This window comes from Hippoglossus hippoglossus, chromosome 1, assembly GCF_009819705.1.
Source record: "Hippoglossus hippoglossus isolate fHipHip1 chromosome 1, fHipHip1.pri, whole genome shotgun sequence".
In the NCBI taxonomy this organism is placed as follows: Eukaryota; Metazoa; Chordata; class Actinopteri; order Pleuronectiformes; family Pleuronectidae; genus Hippoglossus; species Hippoglossus hippoglossus.
Window position 1 is genome coordinate 12,567,378 of NC_047151.1, and position 27,412 is coordinate 12,594,789.

A 27,412-nucleotide genomic window follows, 5' to 3' on the forward strand; every position below is an offset into this window, starting at 1 on the left:
AGTTCTCTTAAAAATCCTCCTCTATGAGCATATTGTATTTTGGGGTTTTCCATGATACTTTTTCGTGACATATTTGAATAACAGGTGAATATTCTGCATGTCCTTTATCTGTTTTTTTTAGTTACTTCTTTTTGCAGGTATCTAAGGTTTTCTTTTAGATGTTTTGGGGTATATATAATACTTTTATGAGATATTTTCAAAAGAATCCATCTCTTTTTCAGTGAACACTCACCAGAATCTAACCAGGTAACCCTCCACTGTGTTCCTGATGCTGTTTTTACAGCTAATTATGCTAATTTCACTCTTGTTTTTTTTTTATAATCCCATCTGTATTTTCTAAGAATGTTATCCCATTCTTTTAAATACCTGCGTCTGGTAAGTTTTGAAATAGGAATAGAAATCTGGGAAGTATAGTCATTTTGATTGATGAGATGTTTTCAAAGATGGATAGATTTACAGTTTCCATTTATTAACCTCTTAAATAATTAATTCCAAACAATTTTTGGGGAATCATAATCCCCAGGTATTTCAGTTTTGTACATTCCCATTTACAGTTGAATTTTCTCTTAAATCCTCTTATCCATTTGTTCTCCTATTATCATGGCTTCTGTTTTATTAATATCTAATTTATAATCCTAAGAATGTGCTTTATATTTTGATTTCTTCCATTAACGACGGTAGTGATGTCTTGATATTTGTGAGAAACACCATCACATCATCTGCGTAAAAGTACCAGTTTATGTTCTTCTATTCCAAATTGAATCCACTTATAATTTAGTTTTGTCACATGCTTTCAGCTAAAGGTTCCATGCATACACTGTATAGCCAATAATTGTGGTAAGAGAGGATCTCCTTATCTTGTACCTCTCTTCAGTGTAAATGTAAACATTTTGCATTTAAAGGTAAAAAAAACTAGCTGGTCTAGCTCCTAGGAGTTTAGAAAACTGAAATTCTAGTGTGAAATATGAAGGCTCATTCAAATGTCTCCTCTCTCTGATACAGGCAGAAGACCTTCGAGATGTAGACAACTGTTTCTTCCGAATGTCCCTGGGACAAAAGACGAGGACTGAGTGGATGCAATGACAGTGACCACAGAACAATACATATTATAGTTGTTTTTTTAAATGTATTATTATTATTATTTCTTTTTGTGTCACATCATATTAGGTATCCTACTAAAGAGCAGTATGTGTGGTTAGGATTAAATTAAATAGTAATTAAGTGTTTAATAATTACTTATTTTTAAAATAATGACTTCTGTACATTGTCAACAAAAGCAAATGTTTTATGCAACATGCACATAAGATCAAAATACAAGGTTTTTCAGGAGTCTTGAGTTTAGCTGAATGTTTAAATAGTAATCAGTAAAAGAATTCTTACAATTTCAATAGGGCCTCCCACCGTTCGGTGCTCGGCCCCTAATTATTAATTATTAATCAGTGAACTTATTTTTTACATCTTCTGTTCTGAACTTCTCATGTTACCATGGTGTCTGTATCAGCTGCAAAGAATGTAATGTCTGATGTGGCGCAGCTTTTGTACTATGCATGTTTTCCCTCTGATTATCTCCTCATTTTTTGTGGTATTGTACACGGAAATGATCATTTTCCAAAAATGTAAGAGATTAATAACCCGACACCTCCATTGTAAAATCATCATCACACACATTTTTCAGGAGCCAAATGAAAAATGTGTAATGATAGAAAGGTCACAAGGTGAAGATAGTCATTGTCAATGTGAGTGTTCATAGAAAGAATCATTTACTGGGTTGAAATACTGTTAATTGTGTTAAGTCAGAAATAAGAACATTTGATGTACTGTATGAATAAATGTAGCCTACCTGATTATTAACTGATCACCCAACTAGACGTTGTTACTGTGACGTTGCTTTATCCCTGGTGCAACCCTTTAACCCTAGAAAATATGTTAATCAACTACAATTTTGCTTGTTAAACATCACTAGTGGCTGAGTTTAGTTCACCTGAATGTTTTTCCTTTGTTTCTGAATGCACAGAAGTAATAGAGGTGCTCAGTGTGGATGGTTGAGCGTAGAAAACACACAGCTTTGACACCAGACACTGAGGATCGTCTCCTGCTGTGAACATTGCTGTTGGGTTTAAGATATAATTTGCTGTTCGGTATGACAATTTTAATAATATCTGAAGCAAACACACACAAGTTTTTAATGTAAAAGGAATCTGTTTTGTTAAACTTTGGAAAACGTGTGCTTTCTCCTAGTTCTGATGTTACCGTGTAATCATTTTTTTTTTTTATTTGATCTTGTTTTCACTTTTTTCTCATCTGTAACAACTTTAATTTCAGTATCTGTGCTCTATTACTGTGTGATCCTCAAACTGAAGATCAATTATTTTAAAATTAAATCAAACAGTTTTTTTAACGTGTAAAGAACCTTGCAACTGTGTTTTAAAAGGTGCTTTACAAATACATTAATATCATTAATTTTGTCACACAATGAAATCAAATTGTTCCCATTCATATTCGAACTTAAATCACTGTTTGTACGTAGACCATCAGTATACGGAAGTAAAATAGTACCACGACGTTGTGACGCATGCCACGGTCTGAGGCGCAATGATACAAAGGTGAGCCGCCTCCTCTGACGTCACATCCGTCTCTGCAAACTGACTTTTGACTGCCGGCATTTTCTTTTTATTTTCCCTGTGCCAAGCCGCAGCTCATAGATTAATCTCCTGGTTTGTTGTTCGGCTACAGTGTCACAGACAAACAAAGGGTTTTTTTTTTGCAAACGGTAGCCTGCTACACAATGCCCGGGTTTTCAGACAGAGATCGCGGCAGAGATAGAGGGTAAGTCAGCTGTCAGCTCCGTGTTAGCCAGGGTTAGCAGCTGAGCTAGCGGCATCGCTGTCATGGCTGTATTCGACCAGACACCTGACACGCCAGTAGCTGTTATTTAACCGCACAGGTGTGTTAAAATGAAGGTGAAAATCATTCTTGTGTAGTCCGGCGGCCCTGAAGTGACACGACGTATTTGCAAATATTTCCCTGTCCCCAGTCGGTTAGAGGTAAAATGGCAGCTAACGACGCCTCTGTGCGCTTTGCTCGGCAGCCGACTTGTTGTCTGCCCATGTGACGCAGTCGTGTCTCTTGCTTCCCCCCCCCCCATCAGCACTGGGACAGCTCAGCAGCCCAGGGTTGTTGTTGTTGTTGTTGTTGTTGTTGTTGTTGTTGCCCGAAGCCCGTCACGTCAAACGGGTTTCAGTGAAATGACAGTTTGATGTTGCTGTGACTGCACCTGTGAATCAGCTCTGTTGTTGACAGGCACTTTTTGAATTAGATCACGTCCAGCCAGGCTTTAAAAAAATAAATTAAAAAAAGGTTTTGTTCAGAGTTGCCAGAGATGCTCAATGTTTGTATTTTAGTTGTTTATTCTTCACTTCCACGTTTGGCCTCAAGGGTGAAGATTTGTTGTCATTATGCTATGAAACAGGGAAGAGAGGATTTTCACCAGGACAGTATTTGAGTAGTTGAATGAAGCAAGTGAGGAAAGGACACTCCAGTGATTCAGTATTGCATCTATCTATCTACTAATTCCAGAAATGTCTGTGCATATGGAACGCTTATATTGTGAGCGCGAGGACAACAACAGATGAAGTAGCCCTTCTTCTTGTCAACATTTGGATTTGATTTGTTGCCCATATGGTGTCCGCAGGTGTCTGATTATTGTCTGCAATGGAGTATAACTGAGGCCATGAACTTCAACTACTAGTAGAACTACCCACTAGTTCACTGGCCTTTTTAAGCAGTGCATTGGTGGGACTACTCTTTAAAGCCATCTCCATCTGTGCTTTATCTTGCATGCTCTTTTCTCTTGCACAAGGTATGGTGGGGGACCCCCTCGTTTTGGTGGTGGTGGTGGAGGAGGCAATAGAGGTGGACCTCCTCCAGGAAAATTTGGCAACCCTGGTGAGAGGCTGCGGAAGAAGCACTGGAACCTTGAAGAGCTTCCCAAGTTTCAGAAGAACTTCTACCAGGAGCACCCAGATGTCACCCGCAGACCAGTTGTAAGAATGGCTCCCCACTGTTTAATTTGTTAGACTTACGATATATACTAATGATATTATATATATATATATATATATATATATGAGATTATCTATAACAGATGTTTGCCAGTGCACTCTTTTCTTTTCTTATTCAATGTGTGTGTTGACATCTGTTTTTTTTTATTTTCTCTTCCAACTCCAGCAAGAGGTTGACCTGTACCGAAGAACTAAAGAAGTTACGGTCAAAGGCAGAGAGTGCCCCAAACCAATTATGAAATTCCACGAAGCTGCATTTCCAAGTGAGTAGAAACCCATGCTCCCAAAAGTCCTTTTTACCGAAATATATAAAGGGTCAGTGACAAATAATTGTTGGCATCATTAGAAATTCAAGAATGATATAAATACTTGTTTTAAAAGCATACATTGGGTTTGTTAAAATTTATATTTTGTATTTATGTTGGTTTGGTGTTATTTCTACCATCTTTTTAAAAAGACTGAAAGTGCCTGAAAATGTCAAGTGTTGTAAACTCAAAAGCATGAATGAACTTTGAAAACACTTTAAACACATAATCTTTGACAAATTGACCACAAATTATTTTCCTGTATATTGTCTTTATTTATTTTGAAAAATACTGGTTACTCCAACTGACACAAACCAGTTACACCTCCTGACCACGTTGTTTCTACAGTCAGAGGATATTGTTTGTTGAAGAAATTGGAAATAATTCAGTTCGTAAAATTCATTGCCTCCTAGATATTCCACGATCAACTGTGAGTGGTATTATTGAAAGTGGAAGCGTTAAGGAACTTTAGACCACGTAAAGTTACAGAGCAGGGTCGCTGAGCGCTGAGGCGCATAGTGGGTAACAGTTGCTAAAGCTCTGCTGACTCAATAACTGCAGAGTTCCAAACCTCCTCTGGCATTAACATCAGCACACGCGCCGGGAGCTTCATGGCATGGTTTCCATGGCCGAGCAGCAGCATGCAAGCCTTACATCATCAAGCACAATGCCAAGCATTGGATGGAGTGGTTTAAAGCCCACTGCCACTGGACTCTGGAGCAGTGGAAACATGTTCTGTGGAGTAGCTTCTCTATCTGGCAGTGTGATGGACAAGTTTGGGTTTGGCGAATGCCAGGAGAACGTTACCTGCCTGACTGCATTGTGCCAACTTTAAGGTTTCTTGGAGGGATAATGCTATGGGGTTGTTTTTCAGGGGTTGGTCTAGGACCCTTAGTTCCAGTTGACCCTGAAACATTTCAGTAACGTTGACTTTCCCTAACTGGACTTCTATCTTATTTTTCCAGGCTATGTCATGGATGTTATCGCCAAACAAAACTGGACTGAACCAACCTCTATTCAGTCTCAGGGGTGGCCAGTTGCCCTTGGTGGCAAAGACATGGTTGGCATCGCTCAGACTGGATCTGGAAAAACCCTTGCAGTAAGTGGATTTTTTTTTCTTTTTCCTTCATGATTTTCCAAACACTTTCTGCTCGGCACAAACAAGATCAATTTGTGTCATCTCTTGTTTGAATCCCAAAGTTGTTGAGACATAATTCCACTTTTCTATATGCAAACCTTGCTCTGAGAAAGCAGTTCATTAATGGACAGTACCAGGTTTTGATGTAACCTCCTAAATGAGAAAAAGAAACCAGGTACCGTTAATGTGGGAGTCATGGTCATGTGTGCTGTGGATTTGGCCATATTTTTTTTTTATCAGGGTAGTCGAGTGAGGTTTTAACAGAATCAGGTAAATATTATATATATATATATATAAATAAATAAATAAATAAATAAATAAATAAATAAATAAGAGACCTTTGCAACTTGAAATCTACCCTGCTGATCATGTGTAAATGACTTCTCGGCAGGAAGTGCTTGGTTTTTGAAAACACTGATGCAATGTTTTGTGTTATAAATTTAGTGGCATCTAGAACTGTCTTTTTATTTTTTTATTTTTTTTATAGTACCTTCTGCCTGCAATTGTGCACATCCAGCACCAGCCATTCTTGGAGCATGGAGATGGACCTATTGTAAGTACACGTCAATACATTCTGTTGTAGTTTGTGATCTTGTTGTCTCTATTAGCACAGGATGATATGGACTGATATTGATTCTTTCATTATTCAAATATTTCAAAATTTTTCAACGGTCAAAACATTTTAAAGCTATCACAAATTTACAACTGAAGGCCAAGCTGATACTCAGCAATATGCTCACACTACTAAATATATTGCTCTGTAAATAGTAAAATGTCAACCTTTTGCTTAAAATTTGATATGCAAATAATAAATCAGAATCCAGTGCTACTGTTTGTCTAGATTCTTTGTGTCATTTGGTTGCAACAAGTATTTGCCCTTGGTGGACAACATTTTCTAATCGGTACCGTAGTATTATGGCAACAGCAGGCAGGTTTTGCTACCTTCTCTGAGGGAGCTGTTAAATTGCCTATGATCAGGGCATGCTGTACAAGGGTGCAGCTTCAGCAAGCAATACTTGCTTGTCCAGTTCTAATGGGTATTTGTGCTTCTGGCCTGGAAGAATGTTCATTGCTTTACATAAGTTATATGTATATACATATTTTTTTATATATTTTTATATATATTTTTATATATATATATATATATATATATATATATATATATATATATATATATATATATATATATATATATATATATATATATATATATATATATATATTTAGTAATGTTATGCCTCTTCCTTCAGTGCTTAGTGCTGGCACCAACCCGTGAGCTGGCTCAGCAGGTGCAACAAGTGGCTGCTGAATACGGCCGGGCCTCCCGTCTCAAGACCACCTGCATCTACGGTGGTGCACCCAAAGGACCCCAGATCAGGGACCTTGAGAGGGGTATGCTCTGTATTATCATATTACTAAATTCATTTGGAATTTCTTTAGTATTGCACATATGTTATCAATTTTGTTTGAAAAACTGTTAGTTGAGTTTGTATCTGTATCAACGTTTATTTTATTTTTTTCAGCTAAATAGAATTATTGTTTATGGGTTGTTTTTTGCTTGTTCTTTTTTTAAAGGTGTTGAGATTTGCATCGCTACCCCAGGTCGGCTCATTGACTTCCTGGAGTGTAGTAAGACTAATTTGCGTCGTTGCACCTATCTGGTGCTGGACGAAGCTGACCGCATGCTGGACATGGGATTTGAACCTCAAATCCGCAAGATAGTTGAACAAATCCGGGTACGCTGTTTTTTTTTTACCTGCCACAATTATTATTATTATTTTTTAAACGGATGTGGAATATGATTGTCACACAGAATATGGTTGTCAATACGAAAGTAAGTCCTTTCTCTTGTCCTAACCAGCCAGACCGCCAGACTCTGATGTGGAGTGCAACCTGGCCCAAGGAAGTTCGCCAGCTGGCTGAGGACTTCCTGAAGGATTACGTCCAGATTAATATTGGAGCACTACAGCTCAGTGCTAATCACAACATCCTGCAGATAGTTGATGTTTGCAATGACATGGAGAAGGAGGACAAGTCAGTAGTTATCTTTTAGTATTAGTTGATCAATTAATGTGATGAGAATAGGTTTGGCCTAACACTCTGTTGTACTCTCTGTTAGACTGATACGTCTGCTGGAGGAGATCATGAGCGAAAAGGAGAACAAGACCATCATCTTTGTGGAGACCAAAAGGCGTTGTGATGAGCTCACCAGGAGGATGAGACGAGATGGGTAAGGATCTCCACACCCATTCGTTCAATGGATGTTTGTTCTTTTTTTAATCTGTAAAGTTCATGTTCTCATTGCTCTTACTTGTTGGCTATTGAACACAAACCCACTGTGCCAATTTGTCTGTCACAGGTGGCCAGCAATGGGAATTCATGGAGACAAGAGCCAGCAGGAGAGGGACTGGGTCCTTAATGGTGAGAAGCCAGTAAAAGTTTAAGAATATCGACAGGATTCAGCTTCACAGGGTGCCCTGTAATTTATATATAAAAAATATGTACTGTCTCTCTACCCTCAGAGTTCAGATATGGCAAAGCTCCCATCCTCATTGCTACGGATGTGGCCTCACGCGGCCTAGGTCAGTATGCTATTGAGTAGCACCACGTCCTTATCAGTGTCACACTTATTTTAAAGAAAGTGGTTTTGCTTTCTTTAACTTTTCTATGCATTTTCTGAGTTTTTCTCACCTTAAGGTGGAGTCTTTGTGGCAGGCGCTAGGCATGACAAGTCCCAGGCCTCGAGAGGGAGAAGGATGACATATTGGAAGTGCTCAACTGGCTTGCCACCCAGTGGGCCTAGAGAGGCGAAAGCTCTTGTGTGCCAGTGATCTTCAAAAGGCTGTGTGGCTAAGCCTTTGTCTCTGATATATGGTTGAAATACACACACATCTGTTCTCTATCCATGGATTTCACCTGACAAATGCCATCCAGCTGTTTCCAACTCAAATGTAAAAAAAAAAAAAGATATGCTTGATGGTGTGACTTTTGCCTTGCATGAAGTTGTGTTAGAGATCGCTGTATTGCAAGTCACTGGTTTGAGATTTGGAACAATTGTTACCTTTCGGAGCTCGTATCACATAGCACGGGTGCTTGTGAGCCTCTCTTTAAGCTTTCAGTTGTTTTCTTTTCCCGTCAAAGTGCTGGATTTCTTGAAATGGAGAGAGCAATTTGAAATATTGTGTTTGAAAATTGATGAGACCTGGCACATGTGTGTAGGGGATAGTGGGAACACCAAGTGAGAGGAAAAAGAGAATGAGATCAAACCAAAGTTCCTCCCTCGCCTGTGTTTTATAGTCATGTCGAGACCTGCCAACGAGAGACATTTTCTCAAGTGAACACTGGCTTCTTGGAAGATCTTGCCTTGATGAGACTGATGAAGGGTGTAGGGGGAATTGTTCCGTGCTCGCTGAGGGGTCCCACTGGGTTCAATGGTTGGGCCTTTCCTTTTTTTTTTTCTTTTTTTTTCTCAAGGGGCCCCTGTTCAAATTAGAACCTGGTCTATTTTGTCTTGGCAAGACATGCAGTGCGGCCTTAAATATCAAGCTTCTTTTGAGAGTGTACTGGGAAAAATGGACCTGCAAAAATGTACCAGTCAATGGTCCAATATTGGCAAATGAGGACGTCCCAGTGCATATCGTGGCCCAACTGCATAGAAGCTCCTGGATGTCACTTGACAATTTGTGGGGGATTTCGCTGCATTGGGAAAGGACTAGTGAATGCATACTCCTTTATGGTAAGACTTAAATCATTTTTTGTCTCCCTTGGTAACAAAGGGGAGAGTGAATGTCTTTTGGATCTTTTTGATTATGGTAAGCAATTGGAGTGTGCTTCGTTTCTCTCTTCCCACAGTAGTATTCCCATGGAATAGATGTATACACCATATTGTGTTGTTTTAACATGTTTCCTCCGCAGCCTAACGACCTTTTTTCCCCCGGCCATCACAGTTGCTAACTTGTCCCTCTGATCTGGCTGTTGTGGTGTGCAAAATCCTTTGTGGCCTCCATGTTTTGTTTTGCCACACTGCAACACTTTCACAGATGTGGAGGATGTGAAATTTGTCATCAATTATGACTACCCTAACTCCTCCGAGGATTATATCCACCGCATTGGACGCACAGCCCGCAGTCAAAAAACGGGCACAGCATACACCTTCTTCACCCCCAACAACATGAAACAAGCCAGTGACCTGATCTCTGTGCTCCGCGAGGCTAACCAGGCCATTAACCCCAAGCTGATCCAGATGTCAGAGGACAGAGGAGGTAACAGCTGATAGATGTTGGCATTAATAAGCATGTTGGAATTATTTGCTGATTATAAGTAAAGAATATCATACAACCCCAAGATCATCACACCTACCCACTACATTATGTTTTCACAGCATCTAGTGCATAGAGAAAAGTTATCAAAGCATGTGAGCAAATAAGAATTAAACAGTCCAAATTGTTTATAGAAAGTGGGCAGCTGAACTCACTAATAATTGAATAGATGAATGGGATGTATCTATTGCAGTTTTCAAAGTGTAGCTTGCTCTTACCAGCTTTTCCAGGATATTGCTGCCATCTTGTTGTAGTTTCACTGTATTAATTGTCTGAACCCACTCCTCTCTCTTCATTTCCCTTTCTTGTCTTCATCTCATCCAGGTCGTGGAAGGGGGGGAAGAGGTGGCTACAAGGATGACCGTCGTGATAGGTATGGGGGTGGGAGGAGCAATTTTGGCGGTGGCAGCTACAGGGATAGGGAGGGCGATAGAGGGTTTGGCAGTGGGCCGAAGACTACCTTCGGTGGCGGCAAGGCCCAAAATGGGGGCGCCTATGGAGGCAACAGTGGTAACTCTAGTGGCAGCTATGGCAACAACAATTATAGCAACAGCAACGGACAGGGTAATTTCGGTAATCCAGCGAACCAGGTGGGTGCCTTTGGTAACCAAAGCTTTCAGGGCCCCCCTCAGTTCGGGGCCATGCAGAGGGCTGCTCAGAATGGAATGAACCACCCGCCATTCCCATTCAACTCTCAGGCCCCACCACCACAGGCCCAGCAGGCACCACCTCCACCACCCATGATGCCATACCCAATGCCGCCACCTTTTCCACAGTAGATATGATATAAGCACAATATATGGGAACCAACATGATTTTTGTTTAGTCTTGAAATCTTACAGTATGACTAATATTATTATTATTATTATTATTATTATTATTATTAATGTTTACTCTGAACTGTTTTAACTTTGTTTTGCTTACAGCAGGGTTGGAATTATTCAATAAACCCAGAGCATTAAGTGGAGTCATAGACACGTCTCCTATAGTGCAACTATGATTGCTGCACTTTTCCTTGACTGTTTTTTGTTACATTCCTCAGTAATTTATTTTTACTAGGTAATGCAGTGTTTTCAGTTTGTGTTCAGTTTAAAGCGATGTTCTTGAAGATCTTATGAAAAGGGTGCGTGTGGCCCTTTTAAATAAAAAGAGACAATGGAAACTTTGTTGTGTTGTGTGTTTGTGTGGGATGTTTGGGTCTGATCCTTCATACAGTTTCTGCCATGGCCTTGGCCCAGAGCACATCATTGACATTATCAGTGATCTGGTTTGTAGGTAGATCAGAGACAATGAAATTAGACACACTTTGCATTGGTACAGAAATCTACAGCTGACATGTAAGAGACAATGCCTTACATAAATGTAAATATTGATCATCATGATGTCTGCCTATCCTGAATGTCCCTGCTGTGGGAGCCACCACTGTATTAACCTCGACTGCACCTGCTTTTTATTTTTTTAACCGAAAAGAAGAAACATTAAACATAATTTTTAAAGAATGCACAAACCTGTAGTAAGTCTTTTTAAGCACATTTTAGAAGGGATAGTTATTGATCACTGCACCTAAACATTTGACTGGATTTGTCATGCTAACCACCCAGAATCAATTCAGCATGTGATAATAAAATTTAATTTCTACAAGCAAGGGTGATAGAAACTAAACGAAGCACTTAAACAAATAAATCTTAACTTTACTCCAGAAAATCCTCTAGACTCACTGGGGCGAACATATGGCCGAATAATGCCACTCTTAAAGGAAACAGGTCTAATAGAGATAATTTAAGGTTCTTTTTTTTTTACACTATTATTTTGACTCTGATCCACACTCCAGTCCAGTAGGTGGCAGTGATCCGCTGATTTGCTAACCGCCATTCAACAAATAAACTTAATTATTTAACAAATTAGCAACACAACATACAGCGCAGAGAAGGTTTTGTTTACATCTATGGATGTGGAACTTGACCAATCAGAAGAAGAGATCTACCTGACATGCGTTGCAACCCGGAAGTACAATTTTAACTTCCGGTTCATGCATCACATGTATCTCCTGTGAAACTTGAAGTTCGTCCCGCCGCTTTCATTGAACACAAACCATCAAACCCTAACATCTGCGGTATTTTAAGGCTGTTTGCGCTCAACAGATTGAGGACGAGGCAGAGACTCACCTCTCTGGGCGTCTGTTTTAGGGGTAAACAGAAACACTTTACCCGCGATATGTTTTATTTGCAGTTTTTAAGGTGTATTTGAACGGTAAGGAGCGGGCAGATTTTTACTCATGAGGATCCATCCTTTCAATAGACGATCTTTGGACACTGGGACCAGTCTCTGGAGCTTATCGTCATGGTCGCACACTGTGTCAGACACTGTGTCACACGCCTCCACACACTGTGCACAGTCCTCTCCACACACGCCTCCTCGTTGAAAGCCTCGCAGTGGGGTGTAGCCGGTGTCCTGCGGTCCTCCAGGGGGCGCTGCAGCTCATCGGGGAGCGGGGATGTGGGTGAGGTGAGTACTCTGCTGCAGCTCTGTGTGGACAGACACTTCGTCTCACCCGGTCACACCAACACCGAGCTGTTCGGCCGCGGGCTGAGCTGCAGCTATGGGCCTCTGGGCATGGAGCTGAGGAGGAACCTGCTGGAGCAGTGGTGGCTCTCAATGAGCCGGGCCAGAGCTCAGCTGTTTGGGATAAACACCCTGAGCAGCAGCCGCAGGGACGGAGACACAGAGGGAGGGGGACAGCTGAGGATGGTTCAGGCTGAGAGTTTAAGACAAATATTTGAGCAGCAGCATCTGAGCAAGGAGCAGATGATCCAGGAGGTGCAGACGCTCCTTCAGAGGTCCCTATGCGTGAGAACAAACCTACTTCAAGGTGAACTTGCTGCATAACATGTTCCACTAAGTCTTCAGTTTGTGTGTACAGACATGTTCTAATTGTTCATATCCTGTATTATGATGACTGTGCACACCACTGCTGCAGTGGAATGGCCCCTCCAGCTCAGCCAGTGCACTTACTGATCTGAGCCTATTACTACTGCACCACTCAAAGAGCAGCTTCAGGCTCAGAACTTAATCAGTTTGCCTGGAGTTGGAGTTTTTCTCTTCTGTTGGATGAAGTTTTTCATGAAAGCTTCAACTCAGAGCAAAGAAATCCTCTCATCATGTGGCTGAAAGAGATCAATGCTAGAGCTCAACTGGTATGGATTTATAAGAGGAGATGCTGATACTGATATTTAAGTGTATAAGTCAATCATTTCCCATACAAATATATCAGAAAAATTGATTTGTTAAAAAGATATTGGCAATGATTCCTAAGATGTTATTAAACCTGTAGGACAGAAATATCTAATTGAGCCTTTATAGTTAAGTGGTAGCCTAAATAGTTTAATGGTTTAACCATACACCTTATTTTAAATAACTATGAATAAAAGGAAAACACAAATATATATATAGACATTTTTTTCATTTAAACATAATTTCCCTATTCTTAATTGTTTATTCTGTACAATAAGTTTTCATATCTGTAAACATATAGGCCTTTTCTAAAAGGTCAAAAAAGACTCATAATGACTAATAATGAATCTTTATTGGCCAAACGATTAATCAGTCAAATCCTTTAAAATCTGCATTAGATCCAATGATATTATCTAAGCCACTGGTAAGAACCAATGTTGCACTTGCTGCGATACAGCATTAGTGGCTACAGTGTAATCTTGTGAATGTTTAAAAAAGTTATGAACTTATGAATTTCAAAAACTTCCAAAAGTTTTGTATGTACAATTAATTTACACCCACATTTTTAAACCTAGGGCCCAAATTTATTAAGATTTTTAACAAAGTCTGGGTCTTCTGCTAGGTGCCTTGGAAGAGTTTGTCCCCTCGGTGGAGCTGGTGAACAGGAAGTTGCCTTTCGGCCTGGCTGAGACTGGTCTGTGTTTTCAGCCCTCAGACGGTTCTGGTTGGTGAGGATTCATCTTCGTCCGTTTGTCTCTGTGGGTGTAGACGCACGCTTGTGAAAAATACAATATATGACTGGAAATGTTCTTACACCATTCATTCTCCAGGCTGCACACAGTCTGTAGTCCAGGCTATAACCAAACAATCCCATGTTATCAGATCTGATGTCGATGTACGTTATGTTTGCATTTACTATGTCGGTCTGCACTATTCATTGTTTAACCGCTAGAGGGCAAACTGTCACTGATTTTTTGAGGGAATACAAATATATGTGTAAAAGATTTGCTTTATTTCATAACAGAATAGTACTACAACATAGTTAAGTGTTTACAAATATCATGTAGTACTACTGTAGTTATAATGCATCTGCTCTTTTTCTACCAGCCCTGCTGAGGTCACCCAGGCGTCTCTGGTGTGGTTCTGCTCTCCTCGCACCTCATCTCAGTGGCTCGATCACTGGGCACGACAGAGGCTGAAATGGTGGAGAAAAGTGAGTATTGTTTGGAGTGAACTGCCACAGGTTCATTAAAGTCTTTCTTGTGTCATTTTGAAGCCAATTTGGTTTTCACCTAAAATGAACAGAGCAGGAAGATTTTTTTTATTGCCATTAAAGGAGAGCAAAAAAACATTTTTACGAAAAGACAATAATAAAAGACAAAAATGTTCCTGCTTGTCCTTATTGATGCTCTCTGTAACTGTAGTAGAACTCCTGGAATGGCACAGCCCTCGTCAAATTATTTTCTACACAAGGAATTCTGTTGTCTGTAAAGTCAGGAGTGACGAGGCATAGCACAGACAATGTTTCATTGTATTCAAACAGAACAGATCGTGAGCATTCCTCAGACAAACACGTTTTAGTCACGTGGTCACAGTGTAGTAAATATGTTAAGTAGATGGTTACAAGCCCCATTTCCTGAGAGTCAAGATCAGTAATAAACGTTTGCTTTGTTTGAAAAGACTGTGTATATTTCATAAGCACACTTTACCACCCTTCATTTTATTTCAAATTAGAAGATAAAGTGTAATCTGTGCTGAAACCTTTAATTTCCCCCCTAAATGGATGTTTTTTGAAATTCTACAGTTGAGTATCAAAACGAGTTTTACAATGGAGGGATTTTTGGAATCCCAAAGGCTGCATAGTCAAGAAAGCATATTGAGGACTACATCAGGATAACATAACTTATTGTCTTCTTCTTCTCCTTCAATCCATCCTTGTCCAGTTTTCCCTGTCTCCCTCCGACTTCAGCAGCAGCGAAGTCCCGGCAGATGAACTTGTGGGGGCGGCGTCTCGCGGTGTGAGGATCGTCTACAACTTCCCGTGGGGACCAGAGCCCCTGGAGACACTGTGGAACCAAGGAGACGCTGAGCTGCTGCAGACACACAAAGGAGTCTGGACAAAATTGCAGGTCCGTCTGCTTCTTTCACTCAACATCTTGATGTGGACACAACCTTGTTTATAGGAGCAATCGCACACGGCTGCTACACTGGACCTGTCAAGCTGCTTCTTCTTGCAATGACAAGTCAAATATGTCTGCAGTGAAATGCCCTATTGTGTATTTCCAGTTCAAAAATTATGATTCATGGTGAGAATAGACTCATTGTTAATTTTTGAGGTCACAGTGTGAGCTCTGGTTGATGTATTCATCTAAAATATTCAGTTTGGTTAATATTGACTTATAAGGAAAAAACTATTCAATATTCAATCAGCTATCTCACTATTGTTGTGTTTTTTAATGTAATCACGTTCTATGTTATTTGTTCTGAAAAACATATTTCAGTGTCGAAGCGGGCGCAAGTCGGTCCCTCACGTCGTCTCTGTGACCGGGAACATGGACCGAGGTTTGATGGCCTTTCTGTCCAACTCGCTGCAGCTGCTGAAGAAAGGAGACAGCAAGCAGAGGCTGCTGCAGAGAAAGGTAATGATGCTCGACAGCTGAGCCACATTTGAAAAAAGAAAAGAAAAAAGCAGATATGTAATTATTTTTTGTACTCATAATTTCATTATATATCCCTCTTTTATTCTGTCATTCTGTCGCTGAGTTTTGGTTCTCCATTGATTTCAGGTTCTGAAGTTGCATCCAGTGTTGGCTCCAGTCAAAGTGGCTTTAGACATTGGCAGAGGAGCCACTATGGAACTGAGACAGGTCAGAAAAACATTTATGCCCTGTCCCAATTCCTCTCCCTTGGCCCTACCCCTAGATATGAAGAGCCCTCTGCTGACTGTAGAGCAGACGAAGGCACTCCTAAATCTCCAAACACTACATCAGATCTTTCTTAACAGTATTTTCCATGCTTGGCTCACTTTTACATATTCCTACAGGTCCTGCAAATTAATGGGCAGAGACTTGCTGCTGATTGAGAGAGTGGGGGGTGGTCTAATTCCATGAGCTCCCAAACTCCTCAAATTCTGAACGTCATGTTCAAAGACACTGACAGTGAGATTTTCATGGCATGTCCCTTTTGCGTGTTCTGTAGGTTTGTGAAGGCCTTCTGCAGGAGTTCATGGAGTCTAAGATCTCCGTGTGGCCCGGGTACCTTGAAACTGTGCCAACATCAATGGAGCAGCTGCACGCCAAGTAAACAGCTACTCAATGTTGTAATGGAAGCAGAGCTGGAGCAAATGAGTGATGATTTGCCTGCTTCGGAGTCAACATCTGTATCTGGTCTCTGTGTCATTGCACTGTAGGTACGATGAGATGGGAGTGCTCTTCACCGTGGTGATCAGTGACAACACGTTGGAGAGTGGACTCCTTCAGGTCCGCAGCAGAGACACCACCATCAAAGAAACCATGCACATCTCTGAGATCAAGAACTTTCTCTCCAGATACATTTCTGCTGCCGACAAAATCTGAATGGACGACTTGTTGGGGGAAACCAAAAATGGCTGATTGTATATATAATACTGAATATTGTGCTGTCTCAATTCTAGAGACAAAACTATTGTACATCTGCAAGTGCTGAACGGTGAATGTAATAAAAATAAAACCTTTTACCAGTGTGACCCAAGCTGAAACTGTGGATTTGACTGATGGATGACCACACTGTAGAACATCTGAAAGGCAAAGAGACTCATCACGACTTAGTCCAAAGTCCATGTGCACACACCCATTGTGCATGTACTTTCCATCTCTTACAGGGTGTAGCTTAAGGACTCTCTCATCCTTCAGCCCAAATGCAAAGAGGTGGATAATATTATGTTTTCAACCCTGTCCATTTGTTGGCAAGCAGGATTACACATAAAACAACCACGGGATGTGGGTCAGGGAAGAACTTTTGGTGTGTATCTGGATCAGGCTGCAGATACAGAATTTTTTTTATTGCTTTATTTAATAACATTGGGAGATGTTATATTTAGGGAACTGAAATCAATGAGTGAAATTTGCTACTGTCGGGCCTTGGTGGAGGTATGTGTGCTCTCTCTCTGAGAGAAAGAGAGATCAGACTTTATATAGTTTTTTTTTCTGTCAGTGATTCATCTGTATGTGTATGATTCAGTTTATCTCTGTCACTGCTTAAAAAGAAATACACATTTTTTTTAAAGATTAGAAAACGTACCACGTAAATCTCGCGAGATTTGAACACAGTCCTGAGATTCCCTGGCTCCACTTGTGACTGAGCATGTGTGTGCGTTAGCGCCGCTTAGCAGCTAGCATCTAGACATGGCCGCAGACAAGCAGAACGAAGGGAAAGTTTCCCTCACGGATGAAAACAAAAAGAACTCGTCAGACGGAGGACTCGGACTGGAGAGTATCCTTTTCAGCCGCAGACGGGAAACGACCGTTTCTCTTATTTGTAATTCTGTGTTGAATCTGTGTTGGACTCCGAAGCTAGCGTTAGCTTCTTAGCTAGCTCGGTCAGAGGATAACGTTTTATAGGCGACGTGTCACAGTGAAGCAGGCGCTGAGAGGCTGAGAGAAAAAAGCTGATTTATGAGCCAGGTCAGGTAAAGAAGTGTCAGCTGTTAGGATATTAAGCAAAGTGGGAATATTAGGTATTGATTGGAGTGTTTTTATTCGCTTTTAACTGGTGTAGCCTGTACTCAGGGCTGTCGGGGTCTGAACAGGCAGCGCTAACATGACTGACATTCACTCATTGACTGTGGTGATTAGATTTTGTCCCTTAACACTGAATCCCAGTCCTGCAAATCATCAAGGAGTCCCAGCAGCAGCATGGCCTCAGACACGGAGACTACCAGAGATACAGGTGAGTGAGTCGCAGATGATCCAGGACCTGCTCCAACTGGGCTCAGCTGTCCACTCTTTACTGTGGGGGTTCATGCAGAAGACATTCATAGATCTTATCTCTTAATCGGTAAACTGACTTTCAGACCCTATTGGTTTCATTCATTTACTTTGTTTTGTTTATGTCACAGTATTTCTGTCTGAGACCAGATTCTTGATTTATATATGGAGGTGAATGTGTGGAAACCACTGCTGCCATATGGCTCAGTCACACTGCTGGGTTATAAATAGCTCATTGATTCTAATGGTTTGAAATTGTCTAAAAAACATAGACACAAACTAATTCAGTCTAACTCTACCTTCATGTAGTTCATAATGTTCACCCCAGACTATTATAAATTCTTGAATACAGGGATACTTGGGATAATGTCTGGGAAATTGGGTCAGCACATTGTCCCGTGTTTGCCTTTCACATATGAACGATGCAGGAGAATTTTTTTCTGGGTTCGACATGCTCTCAACAGGAAAATGTCCAGAGCGTTCAGGCGAGCGGTGGCACCTGAGTAGAGCGTGCACGAGGCAAGACATGATGTATACAGTCCTCTGCGGAAATCGTATATTTTGTTTACAGCACAACAGCAGCGATTGATTGCTCTGTTCATTATGAGAAACTGCGATTAAAATATGCATTTATGATTTACTGCAATATGAACTTCTCTGTTTAACCATTTTCAGGGGCTACTGCTCTCGCAGGCTGCGTCGCCTGCGCAAGGCTCTTGGCTTCAAGATGGGAAATAGACACAAGTTCATTGGGAAGAAAATAACTGTCGAAATGCTTTCTGACAACAGGTGAGCAACTGATGATTTGAGTTGGTCAATCACATGCTGTGAACTGGTGGCAGTGCGTGGCTCGTGACACTGAAATCTAAAATACTGTGTGATTAATGGGAGAATGAGACGTCCATTTATCCTCAAGGATTGTTGTGCTAAACCAATGACTCAGCGGGACATTGCATACATAGATTTACTAAAATCCTTTTTTTTTTTACATACATTGTATAATATATTCGTTATCAAAATGTGCTCAGAATAAATAGAGTAAATACACTGGTAATTTTGAAGACTTGAAAATGTGATTGTTTTTCTTTTTCCCCCTCATTTTCCTAACATAGTCTCAAAAATACCTGGAAATAAAACTAAATTCAATTATAACTGATGTGTCCACTGAAAATAATGAAAATATTGAAATTATTGTAATAATATAATAATAGTATTGCATTCTACCTAACAACTGATTCATCTCCACCTCCGGCCTTCAGGTACCTATTGCTGGTTTTGATGGAGGCAGAACGTGCATGGAGCTACGCCATGCAGCTGAAGCAGGAGGCCAATACAGAACCACGTAAACGCTTCCACCTGCTGGCACGTCTACGAAAGGCTGCCAAGCACAGTGAGAAGCTGGAGAAGCTCTGTGAAAGCCCCCGCGTCGATGCTAAGACCAAACTGGAGGCACAGGTACGCAAGAAAATGTTGGTGCTCATTATTATTAATAATGTTATTGATACTTACAATTAATTAAAGCCGTGCTTACCGGAGCAACATTTTTCATATTTTTACAACAGCCACTAATTATGGCAAATTTATTTGATTTCAGGCCTACACTGCTTACCTAGGTGGCATGGTAAAGTTTGAATTGCAGGAATGGAAGCTTGCCATGGAGGCTTTCAACAAGTGCAAGTGAGTTTTAACATCATTGCAGGTTCTAATTAAAGTGGCAGAATAAATACATGCGCAGTGCCAGAATAAATGCATATGTGTTTGTCATCAGTGTGTTTTTATTAACTTTATAAAAACAAACTATTTTCATGTCTTCTCAGAACAATCTATGAGAAACTAGCCAGTGCTTTCACAGAGGAGCTGGCAGTTCTGTACCGCCAGCGCGTGGACGAGATCTCGCCCAACATCCGCTACTGTGCTTACAACATTGGTGAGTAACACTCCAATCTGATCCTCCTCAATATAACTTGCAGCCCTCATAGACTCATGGAGGCAACCTGAGATGTTTTCTTGTAATGGCACATGTTGCAAACAACATCTCCCAACACACACACACACGCAGTGTAACTAGATTTCACCCCCCCCTCTCTCTGATTGCAGGTGATCAGAACGCCATCAATGACTTGATGCAGATGAGACTGACTGGTGGAGGAGGAGGCATGATGGCTGAGAAACTGGAGGTGAATGCAGAAGATATTAGTTCATAGGCTTGAACATCAGTTATTTATCTTATATTGGTGATACCATGTTGGGGGCGGGACCGATTATTCTTACATCCAAACATGTCACAGTTTCTTATGTTTGTTTCTCTTTTCTTTTTTCTTTAGTCCCTGATCACTCAGGCAAGAACCAAGCAAGCAGCCACCATGGGTGAAGTGGAGTGGCGAGGCCGGGTGGTGCCCGTCAAGATCGACAAGGCTCGCATCTTCCTGTTGGGTCTGGCAGACAACGAGTCAGCCATTGCTCAGGCAAGTAGCTTCTAGAGATGCATTTTGGCCGATTCAGATTTTCTTTCTAAGACCTATAATCGACAGCATGCACAAACATTTTTCTAATTTTACTTTTTAAAAATTAAAAAAGGCCACTAGGTTACAGAACAAACCATTTATTTTTACAAACCTCAGTGCAGTATTCAATAGGTACACTATATATATATATTTATTTATTTACATTAAATAAAATATAAACAATAATAAAATGCGCTCATCTCTCAGTCTTCACACACAGACAGCAACGATTATTTAGTTATTTAGCAATGATGTTGGATCTTGAACCCTGATGTCCTGGCTGTGCGTGTCAAGTTGCGTCTTGTGTTATGTGTGGCATTTTAACTATTTGCGCACTAAGTGTTGGAATTTTTTTCATTGTGTTTTATATGGGTGTCTCATATACTCTGGAGCAAATCAAACTAACACAAAGTGAACTTCAGCACGGTTCAGAGCCTAATAACTTCCGATAAGTGTTGGTGTTAAAGTGTAAATTTAACACAGGTCAGCAGGAGTGTTGAGAGACAGTGGCGCTAATCATTTTACAGCGTTGGTCCACTGTGGAAACCTGGTATTCACACTTTTCCTTGCCACTGTTCACAGTACTGGACTCTACTCTCTCATCTCTACTTCATTGCATTTCATTTGGCTGCCGCTTTTATCCAAAGTGACTTACTTACAATTAGTGCAGTTAACATCTATGAGGGGCCATTTTAGGGGTTCAGCATCTTGCCCTGGGTGTCTGCCCCGTGCTTGGTGATGCTGTGGCCGAGCAGTGGAGCTGTCCGGGGTCCCAGGGTCTGTTCCCCGTGTCCGCAGCCCAGCTCCATGTGCCTAAATCCTTTTTAACTGATCTGCAGTTACAGCATTACTCTTGAACTTGCTGGGCCTCTTTCTGACAATGCAAGCTGCGATTATCCATCAGTTACCTCTCACAGGAGTTCATACGCACTCACCAAAGTTAAATAGAGCAAGACCAGGCTTTCAGCGTGAGGAGTGGGAATTAAGTGGCACCATTCTCCGTATTTCAAGTCAGTGTATCATCAAACACATTTTTGAAACTGCTATTTCGTAGTGTTGCTTTGTTCTCATTGCCTTGTTGCCTAAACCCCAAATCATGCATTCTGCATCAGCACAGATGCGGGGTGTGTCTCGACCCAAAAATATGACTGCGTAGACAGACCTACCCACCTACAGCTATGTTGTGTTGAATCAGAGAGGTAATATCCAATTTAAAGTGGGATGTTAAAGAATGTAACACCTCACCCAAATATGCTTTGTTGTGATTATAAAGCGGTTCAGAGTTTGTTCCTCATACCTACATGTGCCACATAGCCTCAGTCTGCATATCCTTCTGGCATCAATGTGTCTCCTACTCTGCAGGAGTGACAGCGATAAGAAGCTGGCCCATAGCCCGAGAACATATTTTACACATTATATCCTTAAACTTTCAACAGGTGGCACTCTCCTCGTTACTGTCTCAAATGTACCCTCAGTGTCACAGCAGATCTTTCCTCCTGGTTTGTCTGAGCCTGAAGGCTCAACACACCCTGCGGACACACCCATCACACCCACAGTCACTCAGGTCTCTGGCATGCAGCCTCTCTCATCGCACGACTGCATTCTGTGCATTTCAACCCACACATGAATACAGGACTACACCCAGCAGGTTTCTGAGGACAGATCACCTTTACCTTCTCCAAACACCTTTCCCTTTAAAATTGACTCTTAGGTCATTGTTAAGCTGAGAGTGGCCATGACTGAATGCACTTGAAGCCAGTTAGAGAATGGCAATAATTATTATAGTTTTTTAATATTTTTAGACTTAAAGACAGATAAGACCAAAATGATTCAGTAGCCAGCTTGGGTGCTAATTCTCATTGATTGCTCAAACGGCATCATTTTAAACCAACACTGAAGGAGTCCTCCTGTGTTGCACCTAAAACTCAGATGTTAGCCTGTGTGGACAGGAAACGGGTTTGGCCATACATCCATCTTCAAGCTCCATCGACACCAAACTTCCTCTAATCAGTTTATCTGTTCAACCCTCAATCTGAACAGAGGATGCTCGACAGGTTGAGCTGGTCGTAAAGGGTGTTACCAGGGTGTTGGCACGAGTGTGTGCCTCTACATAACTTAAACCTTTTGGGTGGATGAGAGCAGCCTCATGACACATCTATTATCAATTATCACCGTGAGGAATTTCCTCGTAACATTCTTCCTCTGTGATGAGATGTGCATTTTCTGCCTCCAAAGGTAAAAATGAGTCGGTAACATCAGACATGTCGGCATACTTTTACAAGCACAAAAAAATGCTATCAGCATTTTCTCTGCCATTAATCACACTAATGACATTTCCCCCTTTTACACAAATCCCACACAGCCTCCTCAACACAAACATGACATGTCCTGCAGACTCCAGGCGATATCATAGGAACACGGGTGTATTGTCAGGGGAGGGAAAAGATGAAGAACAATCGTGTCTTTCACAGAAATCTGAACCCTGAAACTCCTCAGTGTCGGATTACTGATAAGTTGTGTGCAGGAATGTATGGGCAGCCTGCCGGGCCACATACCTGTGACTCTCCCCCCACTTTTTCACCATCACGTTCCTGCTTTAACTGTTGCTCTTTGTTTTCAACCTCTACAACTTATGAATGCATAAATTATCTTTCAAGTGTCACATTAATCAGGTGGAAGGTGATTGTGAAAGTCTTCGTTTCAGACATAATGGCCAATGTGCGTTAATTTGTTCATCTTTAAGGGTATTGGTGTAACAACTTAACTTTATTGGACTTTGTAAATTTGAGGTTTTAATGTTGCAGTTAGACATATTCACTAAGGTACACCATAGATTGTATGACTGTTTCTGTTGTGCAGGCAGCTAATGAGGAGACCAAAGAGCATCTCTATGAGACCCTGCTGGCCGAGTGCAGAGACACCATCCAGGCTGTGAGAGAGGAACTCAAGAGTGAGGCGGTAAGACAACATATTTAGGGTTTTATTCTGACCTAATGTCAAAATTATGACTTTGATTTACAGTTTACCAACAGTTATGATTTGTGACAGGAACAACAGGAATGTGAAAAATGTCCTTTTTTTTAAAGCTATTTTAATTTTCATTGTAGAAGCAGCGAGAGAGAGGCACTGAAGGCGACAGTGGTAAAGTGTCACACCTGCAGTTCCTGCACAGGTAAAACAGACTTCTGTCAGAGATTGTGTTTGTACTTGTAAAGCTGCGCTCAGACTACAGGGAGATGGAAATCAGGTGGCATCATGAACATAAGGAGAATCTTTAAAAATGTCCTTCTCTATAGTTTTAACACACCTACACTACAAGTTTAGAAATAAACACTCCAGGATATTATTAAGATTATTGCTCCAGAGGCACCACCGCACCACCTCACATCTCATGTGACCTCATGGGGAGATTTAAAACTGGTTCTGTAACCCCTCACACTATCAGATCATCTGAGCCGAACATCGGCACCGACTGAGGTTCCAGACTTGATTTCTCCTCAAATTATCTAGTCGATCCAATTGGGCTTAAATTGGCCAGCTCTGGACTTTGCATACTTTTGTCTTTTTCGGTCATCACTGTGTCAAACAAGGAGATTGTATATTATTGCAGCTCAAATGTTTTCTCCATTATAAATTCAACTGTCAGCTGTTTTCTGTAATTCCATTTTGTCCATAAAATTCAGAATTTGGTGAAAATGGTCATTGTAATGGTCTCTTTATATTCCTTGTTTTATCCCATCAGCTGTCCAAAACTCAAAGATGCTGTATTTATTATCATCAGAATACATAAGAATTGTCAGTTTGTTAAATAGCTTAAAAGTGATTTTAATTAAGCCATAGGTAATACAACAAGTATCCAGGCCTATGTCTCCAGCCTCTGATATTTCTAACTGTCTCTTTGATGGGTGAAAAATAAATGTGCTGTTGTCTCGTCTCTCAGTTACCTGACCTACATCAAGCTGTGCACTCTGGTGAAGAGGAATGAGAGCATGGCCCACACTCTTCAGGCCAAACTGAAGGAGCCCGAGACTGATGAGAGCAAGAGGGGCCCCCGTCCTCAGGACCTGATCCGCCTCTATGACATCATCCTGCAGGTAAATGTCTGGGTGCTGTATATACTATGATTTTGTTGGGGGGGGTGAATGCCTGCACAAACAATTGCATTCATCTAAAGAATTTTACTCATTATAATCTCTTAAAATTGTGTCTGGTTGTTGTGTTGTGATGAGCTGGTTTGATGTTTGATCTGTGTTGTCGACACTCAGTATTGAACTATGACCGACAGTTTCTGTCACATTCTTCTCACCTTATTTTTCTCCCCATGTCCGCACATCTCTGTCTCTCCCTCCCTCTTCTGTCTGTTGCTCTCTCCAGAGTCTGGCTGAGCTCTCCACCCTGCAGGGTCTGGAGGACGACCACACCTTCCAGAAGGAGGTGTCCCTTAAGACATTAGTCTACAAGGCTTATAGGTCAGATATTTAGATTTTTACATGTTACGGCTGCATCTGATCAAAAGAGTGTTTGTGAGGCGGTGCCAAATACTAACCTGACATCTTTGCACCCATAATGTACATCTCTATCAGATGGTGCCATGTAGTCATGTGTAATTTCACAAGTAGACACACGATTTGTTTAATACACAGCTTTCCTGTCCATAAATACTTACAATTATGTTGCTAATGCTGTGTTTATCTTCTGTTTTCCTCTTGCAGGTGTTTCTTCATAGCCCAGTCATATGTGCTGGTGAAGAAGTGGAGTGAGGCGCTGGTGCTGTATGAGAGGGTGCTGAAATACGCCAAGGAGGTCCAGTCTAAAGCCAAGAACCTCAACAACAGCCTCAAAGTTTGTCAAGCACACAGCAGCAGTTTCAACCTCACAGTTAGAAATCAGCCGTGTCATTAATATCCATTATGAATTTCTGTAGGATCTCCCTGATGTTCAGGAGCTGATTGCTGAGGTCAATGCTGAGAAATACTCACTTCAAGCTGCTGCCATTTTAGGTGAGGACACTTTTTGAACTGCCTGATTTCTCTCCAGCTCATTTATATTTACCATACAGGAACCCACAAAGCCTCATTCTATTCTATTCAGCTTCATTCTGTGTATAATCCTGAGGAATTGTTTGTGTTTTAGACACAGATGAGACTGCTGAAGTTCCTTCTCAGCTGCAGGTGAAAGACAACAGGGTAAGAGAAGTGACACTAATATTATAAACATCCTTTAATTCATATGACTAGAATAAGTTCAAAGTAGTTTAACGTGTTAATGGGTTCATTGATGTTGACGTTCTCACCCCTCTTCCTCCATGCAGCCCCTCTGCGAACGCCTGGAGACCTTCCGCCTTGACACCGCCCTCGTAGGAAAGCATCCCAATCTGGTCCAGTTCCCCCCTGACTTCCAGCCAATCCCCTGCAAGCCCCTGTTCTTTGACCTTGCTCTCAACCATGTGGCCTTCCCACCGCTGGATGACAAGGTGGAGCAGAAGGGCAAGGGCGGTCTGACCGGCTACATCAAGGGCATCTTTGGCTTTGGCAGCTAAATCAAACCAACCAGGCTTCGGCCTCCACATGAGAGCCACAAGGCCCAGAGTTTACCACAAACAACCAGACTTGGGTCAGTTGATGATTAGAATAATTTCTGTAACTTTTATTGTTTTGATTTGTGGTGCCTAAGTGCAAGATATGTTGAGTTGGCGCCTCTGGGGAAAGCACAGTGGGTCTTATCTTCGAACAAACATGATAGAAAAGTAATTGAATCAGTTTCAAATAGCAATATGACCCAAGTCCACCTGTTGCCTCTATTAACAATACCAGGCTGCATGGGCTTCCATTAACTTGAGCTGTGTAGCCATGGTCATGATGCCAACAGCGATGTTGTTAATCTCAAAATCTTGTCAGAGTAAACTAAGGTACTTTGGCATCACTGGTAAAAAGAAATTTTGTGTTACCTAAGCGCCTTCATTTAATTGTCTTAATTTTTTTTCTTTCTATGTGTTTCAGCATTGTTTCTTAAATCTCAAATGTACAAAGAGATAATCTGTGACCTGTAGTTTGACCAACTGACAAGTGACATTGTTCAGCTGTGTCCCATCTTTTTTTTTCACCTTTACCATTGTCTCTCCTCCTACCCCCTCCCATCAGCCCTCTCATCAAAGCTACGCTCACTGCCTGACAACTGCAGAAGCTAACTTTTCCGTGACTCACTTTCTAACTTCTGGCCATCATCTCCGCTTCAGGGGTGTATGTCTCCCCGGTCATGCAATGTGAGAGCAATGGCAGGGTGCACGCAGCCAGGCGGGTTGATTAGTGACAGACGGGTACGGCAGCCAATCATTTCCTTCAGTCCAAAGGAATTAATTGGTCGTGCCTATTACAGTCCTGCGAGGTCCATAAAGTGTTTCAGAGACAAATGACCAACCGGACCTTTTACCACATTACCTATGACACTACAGGCCAGTACTGCAACATGAAAACTACATGACAAGCTGCTAAAAAGCACAGGAAGTAAAAGATCTTGACATGTTTGTTGTCCTGTCTTTTGTAATCGGCTGCTGAACCATATAAATCGTTTGCAGTTATGTTACCCCTTTAAACAGAAGACTGAAATATGAAAAGAGGTATGGTAAGAACTGGGATACAGCTCGGGTTAAGTTTTAGATGCATCAACAGGAAGATGGAGGACGAAGCCATGAATCAAAGAGTGAAATGGTTGTTTTCAAAAAGTAGCTGAGTGTTTTAATTTATTAATGTCAGAAGCAACTTGCTATGTTCATGTTGCACTGTGTGACATGTGGTATTGAACGTACCACAATGTCAGACAAGGGTCCAACAGCTCCAGCTCGTGTAGACGTCCACGCAGAACTCACATTTTTATCACCCCTCTCAAATTTT

General features: G+C 41.2%; 3 protein-coding genes across 3 annotated transcripts; all 3 read left to right on the forward strand.

Moving 5' to 3' along the window:
- The first annotated feature begins 2,611 nt into the window (after window positions 1-2,611).
- Window positions 2,612-10,989, forward strand: LOC117762947 (probable ATP-dependent RNA helicase DDX5). The gene is made up of 13 exons (XM_034587715.1): window positions 2,612-2,826; window positions 3,860-4,043; window positions 4,228-4,324; window positions 5,332-5,465; window positions 5,992-6,057; window positions 6,755-6,896; window positions 7,080-7,240; window positions 7,366-7,538; window positions 7,624-7,734; window positions 7,864-7,925; window positions 8,027-8,086; window positions 9,545-9,766; window positions 10,148-10,989. The coding sequence occupies exons 1-13, from the start codon at window positions 2,786-2,788 to the stop codon at window positions 10,600-10,602; spliced, it is 1,908 nt and encodes a 635-aa protein (XP_034443606.1). The 5' UTR covers window positions 2,612-2,785; the 3' UTR covers window positions 10,603-10,989.
- Window positions 10,990-11,924: 935 nt separating this feature from the next.
- polg2 (polymerase (DNA directed), gamma 2, accessory subunit) lies at window positions 11,925-17,007 on the forward strand. The gene is made up of 9 exons (XM_034596082.1): window positions 11,925-12,024; window positions 12,072-12,692; window positions 13,677-13,782; window positions 14,162-14,267; window positions 14,998-15,183; window positions 15,556-15,693; window positions 15,841-15,921; window positions 16,253-16,353; window positions 16,464-17,007. Exons 2-9 carry the CDS (start codon window positions 12,164-12,166, stop codon window positions 16,627-16,629), a joined length of 1,413 nt encoding a protein of 470 aa, XP_034451973.1. The 5' UTR covers window positions 11,925-12,024; window positions 12,072-12,163; the 3' UTR covers window positions 16,630-17,007.
- Window positions 17,008-17,363: 356 nt separating this feature from the next.
- Window positions 17,364-26,530, forward strand: srp68 (signal recognition particle 68). Its single transcript, XM_034591645.1, has 16 exons — window positions 17,364-17,524; window positions 17,914-17,980; window positions 18,694-18,807; window positions 19,278-19,473; window positions 19,613-19,695; window positions 19,836-19,945; window positions 20,116-20,195; window positions 20,343-20,483; window positions 23,382-23,480; window positions 23,630-23,694; window positions 24,463-24,616; window positions 24,897-24,991; window positions 25,235-25,364; window positions 25,447-25,522; window positions 25,656-25,708; window positions 25,834-26,530. Exons 1-16 carry the CDS (start codon window positions 17,437-17,439, stop codon window positions 26,059-26,061), a joined length of 1,779 nt encoding a protein of 592 aa, XP_034447536.1. The 5' UTR covers window positions 17,364-17,436; the 3' UTR covers window positions 26,062-26,530.
- Window positions 26,531-27,412: the final 882 nt, after the last annotated feature.